A 9,381-nucleotide genomic window follows, 5' to 3' on the forward strand; every position below is an offset into this window, starting at 1 on the left:
GCCAGGGAGTAGGGGAGCTCAGGGCAGAAGGTGTTGGAGTTACCTCACGCCTCCACGGGTGACCTCCTTGGCCAGCTGGATCTCCTGCTCGCCCGCAAAGAAGAGGCTGACCGACCTGGAGCAGGTGTAGGGGAAGGAGCCGCACTGCGGGTCGTTGTGCACCTGGGGGGGATTTCAGAGGCCACTGTGCAACCTCCTGCCACTCACCTGGCCCCCAGCTTCGGCTATGGGCCCAGAGGCACCCTGCTGAGCTCCCACTACTGCTGGACTGCCTGCCCGTTGCATGCCAAGCCCCTGTCCTGTCATCTCTCCCAGTCCCCACAGCACCACAGGGAGGTCAGAGCTATCTTTACCTGCACGTCAGACAGGAGGCAGCTCGTGCTCAGAGAGGTGAAGTGACACAGGTAACAGACACACAGCCAGGATTCCAATCCAACTGTGCTGTCTCCCTATTTCTGGACTTTTTTGTTTATCCACCCCAGCTTATCCCATCAGATTGAAAGCCCAGTTATACACTCACACCATCTCACACTCATAATGAACACAACACACATCTCAAATAGGTACATCACGGGGCACTCTCAGTGCTCACACTGTAAACACACACTCCTACCACCACCCTGGTAGAGGCGGCTTAGCTGTGCCCCCCACACACATATCACTCCTGAGTTGCCTGACACATGCGCGTCTCCTCTGCCCCGGCTCAGACAGAACCTACACCTCCAAAGCCACAGGACCCAAGGAAAGCAGGCAGGGGCTCGCAGAGTTTAGGGAAAAGTCTGAAATGTACCTCTGCCAAAGGTGAAAATCCATCCCATGAGTGAACAAACCTTCCACTAGATTATTGTTAAACATGGTTAGGCAGGCTGGAGCCATTTCAACTAAAAGTAGGACCTGTGAAAGCCACTCCATAGCCTAAATATTTTTCAAACCTTTGCGACCATGACCCATAGTGAGAAATATATACACATATAAATTAAATAAAACAAAAAGTTTTACAAAATAATATTCACCACTATTAATGTGCAAAGCATTCCTACAACATTTTCTATTTATATTCTCTTTTGTCTTTTTTTTTCATGCTGGTTATGACTTATTACTTATTCATTTCATAACTCATAAATGTGTGGCACCCCACTGGTCTAGGTAATCATAAGACGTGTGTGTTAGTCACTCATTCATGTCCAACTCTTTTTGACCCCATGAACCATAGCCCACCAGGTTCCTCTGTCCATGGAATTCTCCAGGCAAGAATACTGGAGTGGGTTGCCATTCCCTTCTCCAGGGGGGTCTTTCCAACCTAGGAATCAAACCTGGGTCTTGTGCATTGCAGGCAGATTTTTTTTTTTTTTTTTACCATCTGAGCCACCATGAAATGATACAGTCATGATGTGTGATACCCATGATACTCTGAGGTGAAGAGGGTCAGGGTCCCCGGTCCATTCAGGGCCTGGCTCCCAGACAGTCCCTTGGCAGGGCTATGCCTGAGACAGAAGGGGCACACCCAGCTGGCAGAGGGGCGACACTGAACACCGCGCTCTCCCCCATCTCCCAACCTCTCAGCCTAACTCCACGCTGGCCAAGGAGCCCTCCAGCAAAGCAGCCTCCCCAGCTAGACTCTTCTCCAGGTAGAGACTATACCTGCAGGTGACTGCCCACTTGACACACAGGGTAAATGTGAAAATCAAATCTGTCTGACCATGAGACGGTGACTCTCACATGTGTTCATACACAAGACAAGCTTTTACTGAGCATTAATCCAGGTACTGGGAACAGCAATGGAAAAGACACGGTCCCTGCCTAGAAAACTTACATCTGAAGAGGAGACCAACCCAGAAACAGATTTTTGTAAGAGAAACACAATGGGTAATGGTGTGGAACTCTGGTTCTACAGAAAGGAGCCCCTGAGCCCACTCGGGAGGTCAGAGCATGCAAAAAGTCTTCTTAGAAGCGGTCACCCTAAGCTGAGTCACTCAGGACCTCTACCATTGCCTCTGTGGCACCACGCTCCTTCTTATCTAAGGTTCATACCATAGCCTCCAATGGTCCTTTGGCCTAGAGTGTTCTCCTGTCTGTCCCTACCCTTTCACTTGTCTAGCTCTAATTCATGCTTCAAATACCAACATAAATATCACTTCCTGCAGCAGGAAGCCCTCCCTGATCACCATCTTTCCCAAGAGGCAAGGTTAGGTTTCCGTCACATGCTCTTCTAACCGTTTGACATTCTCCTCTATTGCCCTCAGTGGCACTTGAAATGATTCATTTGACTTGATGTCTGTTTTCCCATTAGACTGTAAGTTACGTGAGGACAGAGACCACATCTGCGGTGTTGCCCACAGGGCCAGCACCAGACCTTGTGCCAGGAAAAGAGTACAACTATGCACTTAATAAATACTTGGTGAATGAGAGACTAAGTGAATGCGTGGCCAGGGGCAACCAGAAGTGAGTGGATGAGTGAGAACCATGGAGCCTTCAGCGGCCTCCAGGCACAGAAGCCCTGGGCAGGAGCTGGGAGAGTGAAGGAAAGTGCCAGCCTCTTTAACTCTGCCGAGCAGAGCCCAGGCCAACCAAGCCTTCAGGGCCTAGAGGAACCTTCCCGCACAGGCAGGGGGCAGTGAACACCTCACCTGGACTGAGAAGATCTGCCCCTCAGGTTCATGGCGCCCCACCAGAGTGTAGCTGCCCTTCCCAGACAGGTAGTAGTAGAGGCCATCAAACGTCTCCACGTGATGCTGTCCCCATGCCCGGCAGATGCTGTCTCTCTCAGGGCCGGCATTGTACACTGAGCCAGGGACACAAACGGCATCTCTGTGCAGCAGCAGTGGACACTGAGCCCAAGGCTAGTGCGTTCCATGCCCCCTCCCTCTAGCCCAGACCCCTGAGTCTCAGGTCCACAGATTTTTTTAAACCTGTGGCCCCTCTCAGAGGCAGAATGGAGTCCAGACTCACCCATCTGGCAGCGCGGCCCGGTAGCATTGAAGCGCCTGCAGTCACAGAAGGCCGGGTGCACGCATTCGCCCCCGTTAAAGCAGGAGAACAAGTCTGCAAGAGGGACGCAAGGCATCAAGCTGAGAATGGCAGAATCCATTGACGCAGCACCTCCGTCACGATGGGACCCCAGGCCCCCGCCCTCCCAGAGCGACATGGAGCTCAGATCCCCATCACAGCGAGCCCCAACTTTCCTCAGGGGCTGGCTTTGATGGGGGCAGGAGCAGGGTGCCTCAGACAGCTGCCCCACCCTCTCCCTAATAGGCCATGAAGTCTGAGTACTGACCTTCCTATGTATAAATGGCCCCAGGCCAGCCCCACCTAGGCCTTCAGTTTCCTAAGCTAAAAGTTCTTGGCCACCAGGCAAGGCATCAAAGCTGTGAATACGGAGCAAGAGGGGTAAGCAGGAGCCTGCCCAGAGCTTTCCATGAACTGCTCGTCCTCATCGCTCCATAAGCTTAGGGAAAGAGTCCATAGCGTAGGGAAGGGAAGCGGAGGGGCCTCGCACTTGGAATGTAGTAGAAAGGAAGGCCGCCGAGGATGAGAGGACAAAGCAGGGTGGCGTGTGGCGAGGGAGGGAGCCCCAATGTGAGAAGAGGGACCACAGACAGAGACCAGGTGAGGGGAGAGGCCACAAAATAGTAGAGAGAGGCTACAGACACAGTGATATCCAGGGGGAAAACCAGCACTAAAGAAGAAGCTCAGCCTCACTGGGGTCAGACAGTGTGAGGGGGACAGCCGCAGGGGCATGGTCGTGAGAACAGGACACTCCTCAGGCAGGAAGGAGAAAGCAGAGTAGAGCTGGACGCTGGGGCTGGGGACGGTGGAACGAGAACCCCTGTAGGGAAAAGAGGTCCCAGGAGGCCCCAAGACAAGCCCTGGGCTTCCCTCCCGGGCCTTTCTGCAGGCAAGGGCCTCCCATGAGCCCCAGGAAAGGAGGGGTACTTACAAGTCGGTGCACATTTGGCCCGATGGAGCCGCCTTTCCCAGGAAGACATAGCCAAGGAGTCCAGGACTTCAGCTTCCTCCTTTTACAGAGAGGAGATGGAAAAGAATTCAATCAAGGGCTGACCTCAGGGATGGCAGGCTTCCTGGAGGTCACAGCCCTTCCTGTTCACTACCTGGAGGGAGGCAGGCCCTCTGCTGCTGGGTGCCCCAGTTACCCAGCCCAACTCTGAGAAGCCTGGGGGCAGGATTTTCAGGTGGCGTGAGGCCTGCTCTACACCGTCCCGAGTGGCATCTCACTGGCAGGCTGGGGAGGCCTGTGGCCTGAACACAACCCCCTCCCCTCCATGCTCCAGTGTCCCCCGGCCTCCCCTGACTCCCTCCCTAGTAAACCTTTGTATGCTCCACACCCCAGCACAAAACCCTCTTGTCTGGAGAACAAACACAACACCTCCTCACCACAGAAACCATACGGGGCAGAGCTGGGAAACAAAGGCAGCCCCTCAATCCAGGGCAGGGGAACATCCCCCTCCCCAAGTCAGCCTTTTGGGTTCTATCAGCAAAAAAATGCCTCATGGATCACTACCCGCCATTCTCAGAACTCGTCTGAGTCAGAACTCTCCCCGATACCACACACCTGAGGACAAAGGCAAAGCCCCGCTGAGATCCTGTTTTCCAGACCAGAAACCCCATCCCTTGGTCTCTTGAGATATGAACATCTGAAATCAGGACTTTCCCGAACACCATTTCACTGTGTTCAGTCCCTCTCAGAACTCCAGCCTGAGGGTCTAATGTCATCTAGGACTGGGACCCTTGGCACAGTAGGATCCTCACTCTCAGGGCCTAAGTCCTCTCATTTGTACAACTTCCGGGACTCAGGGCCCAGCCTGGCCCAGGTTCAGGGAACAGGTGCGCGTGATCTCGCTCACAGGGCTGACACGGCACGAACAACACTGAGGGTGTTTGTCTCATGGATTTTCTCCCTCGCTGTCACCTCCTCACCCTTGGGCTAAGTCCCCAGCATCTAGAAAAGACTAGAAACACAGAAGTATTCAGAACCCTTGGTCCCTGGAGCCTAACCCCAGCTCTTTGTCCCTCCTGTGGGTTGTATCTTTCCACCTCCTGCCTGGCCTGTGCTGCAACGAATCGAGGCCATTTCTGGAGAAGAATTTTAAATCCTTTCCAAATGATTCATCTTCAGTATAGATGGGGAGTTCTTAATCATTTTTATGCCATGATTCCCTCTGACAATCTAGTGACGATTATGGGCCCCTTCTTGCAACAGATGTCTCTAAATATATAAAATAAAACATAAGATTATAAAGGAAATCAAACATATTGCAATGCAGTGATCAAATATTTTATAAAAATGAGTAATGATAATATTGTGCTTCTTTATTAATACATTAAATCACAGGACCAAGCGACAGGCCACATCACTGCCAGTATGCAGGAGCAGTGAGCATAGATGCGATCTGGAGACAGCGACAATTGCAAGCTGATAGGAAAATACCTGTGATTTCTATTAGTGAGAGTCACAGACACTGCTAATATTCTGTGGTCTGTAATGTCTAGCAGTAATTAAAGGGAAGACTAAATTTCAGTTCCATTGAGGTTTCCATAAATAACAATGCATTTTTCCACCCATCCAAGTTCATGGGCTTCTGGTCTACACCAGCAATTCTCTGGAGAATGGCTGAGCCCTCTAGAGTGAGGCAGCACAGAAATGAAGGGTGGTGAGCTACTGGTCTGAGACCTCCCCTTCCTTTACTTAAGAGGGCATTCCAAGCAGAAGCCTTTGAGGGATCCCCAGGTTCACTTTTTAAGTAGCCTTATTCCTGCCCAGCCTCCAACTCCAGTTGCCTTCAAGGACGGCCATTCTAACCCCTTGTTTGTTCTAAGGAGTAATGTGAGAAACCTATTGGGGTTGCCTGGTCTGGATGCTTCCCCAAGGAAAAGAAGGGGAGGCCTACCCTGGAATCCAGCAAGGAAAGAAGCCCTCTAGGGGGATGAATTGCTTGGGTAGGAGGATCATTACCCCACTAAAATATAGGATCCCTGGAGTCCAGTGGGGGCATTTATGATGTGGTAGAACATGCTAGCTAGAAGACCTTGCTCTGCCTGTGCCCTGAGGGCCCGGCAAACCATCCACCTGCCTCAGTATCCCCATCCATAAAAATAATGATGAAAACATTTTTAAAATAAAATAAAAACTAAATAAAAAGAATGACGACATTATCTTTCAGTTCAATCTGGGGCCTGGAGAAATGGGGAAAAAAGATACAAAACCCTCACATAATCCAGACATTCAAAAGTAAGCATGCCTCCTCCTTCCTTGGGATCTTCATATCTATTTCAAAAGGGCAGGTATTTGGGACACATTGTTTTCTATTATAAAAGATGCTTCCATCCTGCTGGCACAAGGAGCTCCCCAGAGCGGATTCCAAGGGCCAGGGTGTGTGAACTGAGGCTCAAGATTCTCTGAGGGACCTGATATCGGGTGGGCTGTATTTGTATCATATTTGTGGTTGTAGAAAGGAGACAGACGCAAGCCAGGACTAGAAAAGGAACCTGAGTCACTTGATCCAGAGACCGACCAAAGTTTGGCAAATAGAGAAAAGCACCACCTCTTCCTAAAGTACAGAGGATCTGATGTATGACAGAAAACCACAAAATTCTGTAAAGCAATCATCCTTCAATCAAAAAAATTTTTTAAAAAGTAATAAAGCACAGAGGACCTGGGGAGAGTGGGCAACAGGGAATGGTCAGGACTTAGAGGATGGCTCTGCTTCTCAACCAACCCTTCCTTGCAGGCCCCACCAGGTGACCCAGTTTTGTTTCTCCCCTCAAAGCAGTATTGCTGGGGCACTGCTCAGGGGATGAAGAGGGACCTCTGACAGGGTTTAGGCCAGGCAAGGAATAGAGAACTCCACTCTCCCAAACCTTCATCTTCCCGCTTTCACCCAGGAAAGGAAGGAGCTTAGCTGTCTCCCAATGGCGACTCTGTGCCCTCTTCCTCTAAAACACTATTTATAAATAAACAAAAGCTGGCTATAGGGCCCCAAGAGATTAGGAAAGTGGAAGTAGAAATAGCCTATGAATTTGCATTCGTACTTGGGGGGATTAAAAATAATATTTGGGGGGATTACTCTCCACTCAAGTTATGCCTCCCACCCCTTCTCACCCCGTTCCCCATCTGCTGGGAAGCTTCTCTCATACCTGGCATCACCGCCACTCTCTCTCCCTGCAGCCTTCTCAAATCCTTTCTCCCCCTCCGTGGGGACTCTTTTCCAACAAGGGTCTCCTTCCTCCTTCCTTCAGACACATACTAAGAATCTTGTTGCTTCCGTTTTGAATAACTGTAGAAACATACTTCCTGCCACCTACAAAGCTCCCAGCCAGCCTCAAACCGGACAGAAATAAGCGCCTGCCCAGTGAAGTGCCCCCTTCTCCAGGCCTCCTCTTACCTGGCCTCCCATCACGGTGGTAGCATCCCCTATGGCAAGGACTGCCTCCTGATGGCTGTGGCTAGGTGAGAAACGAGCCTGGTGTGGGTGAAGGGAGAGGAGTGGGCCATGCCCCCCTACCACCCCCAGGCCCATCCCATCCCCTGTGCTAGCCCCTGAGGTCACCCATGCCAGGAATGAAGATGGAATCAGTGAGCAAGGTAGCTACCAGTTCTTGCCTACTCACCTGGGATCCTGGGCTGGCTCAGGCTGCAGCTCTGCATTGCCCCGGGTTGTGGGTGCTGCGGCTAGGGGGTGGGGGGATTACTCTCCACTCAAGTTATGCCTCCCACCCCTTCTCACCCGGTTCCCCACCTGCTGGGAAGTCTCTCTTATACCTGGCATCACCCCCATTCTCTCTCCCTGCAGCCTTCTCAAATCCTTTCTCCCCCTCCCTGGGGACTCTTTTCCAACAAGGGTCTCCCTCCTCCTTCCTACTCTCTGTGCCCCAGTTCTCTCTGGTTCCCCCTCCTTGGATCTCTTCCACGCTGCCCAGTTTGAGATCCATTCCCCCTGACTGCGGCTGGCCTTTCTTTCCTTCTGCAGTCCCGCTCCCTGGACGCACTCCCTGGCTGTCCCCCTGCCTTCCCTCAAACCTTCTTTCTTTCCCCTCTCTCCAGCTGGCCCAGGTCTGTCCCTTTAAACGTTCTCCCAGGTTCCGGGCCTCCCCTAGTCCACACCCCTCTCACCGAGAGACTGCAGTGGCAGAAACTCCCCTGCCGGCTCACCCTGAGGCAGCCAGACGCAAGCTAGGAGCAGGCAGAACGCTGGCGCCGGGGCCCCCATTGGGGCGCGCGGGGACTGGGGAGCCTGAGCGCAGGAGTCCAGCGAAGGTAGAGTCACACTTCCACTGGTTGGAAGCCGCCGGGCCTCTTGCTCTCTTGCCCCAGGATACCCCTGGCTCCGCCTCCCAGGCACTTGGCTCCGCCCCGAGCTAGAGAGACAGGACCGCCCAACTTATTACCATAATTTAGGAGCCTGAGGGGTGTTGGCGGAGTGCGGGGTGGCCGCCTTTGTTCTTCTTGGCCTGTGGCTGCCCCTCTCCGAGGGAGGTTGGATTCAGATCACACTCAGCGCTAAGTCCCTTGGGGAAGCAAGGAGGCAGGCATCTGTGCAACTTCCAACATCCCTTGCTCCTCAGAGATCCCTGGCTCAGGAACCTGGGTTCTGGAAGCCCCTTACTGGGTTCTTGGAGACCCAAGATATAAGTCTGGTATAAGTCTGGTCCTATGCACTCCTTTTACAGAGGTCCCACGAGGCGCAACTCAGTGGTCAGTGGCAGAACCATGGCTCAGGCCTGCAGAGTCCTAGCCTGTGCTTACACCATTTCCCACTACAGCCTCCTGGGTCCCCAAGACCCGACTCTACCCCTAGTTTTGAGCTAGGGATCCAACCTCTAGGAGTTGAATCATGCCTTAGTCCTCTGTGTGTCCAGCTCAGGCCCCAGTTCAGGATATGTTGACTAAGGAAATGCCTTACACTCAGATATTATTGGTCCCATTGAGGCCTGACTTTGCCAAAAACAACTTTAGTTTTGTGAATAAGATACACTCTGCCCAGGAAAAATTTTGGAATGGTAGAAATGTGGGCCTGAGACCCTTGGGAAACTTTGCATTTTTCACTTGGCCAACTAAGTGTTAGAACACCAACCAGACGCCAGGCCTTGTAGATGGTGATGATGATAGTGTCAGCCCTCATAGGCCCCTGGGCAGAGGTGTATATTTGGGATGCCTTTATTCATTCATCCTGTCAACAAGTTTATTGAGCATCTACTCCTCGCCACACACTGTTCTGGAAACACAGTGGTAAATAAAGCATGGATACCTATCTCCACACAGCGTATTTGAAGCCATGGGCTTAGGTGGGACAATAAAGAGGAAAAAGCGAAGGATGGAACCTTAAAGAACATCAGTTAAGGAATGGGTGAAAGCAAGATTGTCTT

The 9,381-nt window shown here is 51.9% G+C and overlaps 1 protein-coding gene across 1 annotated transcript in view; it reads right to left on the reverse strand.

The window, feature by feature from the left end:
• Nucleotides 1–8,225, reverse strand: part of OTOG (otogelin) — an 88,138-nt gene extending 79,913 nt beyond the window's left edge. Inside the window, exons 1-7 of the mRNA XM_040258258.1 lie at nucleotides 8,129–8,225; nucleotides 7,627–7,687; nucleotides 7,401–7,461; nucleotides 3,938–4,013; nucleotides 2,950–3,042; nucleotides 2,628–2,782; nucleotides 44–162 (exon numbers count right to left, since the gene is read on the reverse strand). Coding sequence (XP_040114192.1) covers nucleotides 44–162; nucleotides 2,628–2,782; nucleotides 2,950–3,042; nucleotides 3,938–4,013; nucleotides 7,401–7,461; nucleotides 7,627–7,687; nucleotides 8,129–8,225 — 662 coding nt within the window. The remainder of the gene's footprint in view (nucleotides 1–43; nucleotides 163–2,627; nucleotides 2,783–2,949; nucleotides 3,043–3,937; nucleotides 4,014–7,400; nucleotides 7,462–7,626; nucleotides 7,688–8,128) is intronic.
• Between the last annotated feature and the right edge of the window lie 1,156 nt (nucleotides 8,226–9,381).

Source organism: Oryx dammah, unplaced genomic scaffold, assembly GCF_014754425.2.
Source record: "Oryx dammah isolate SB20612 unplaced genomic scaffold, SCBI_Odam_1.1 HiC_scaffold_17, whole genome shotgun sequence".
Classification (NCBI taxonomy): Eukaryota; Metazoa; Chordata; class Mammalia; order Artiodactyla; family Bovidae; genus Oryx; species Oryx dammah.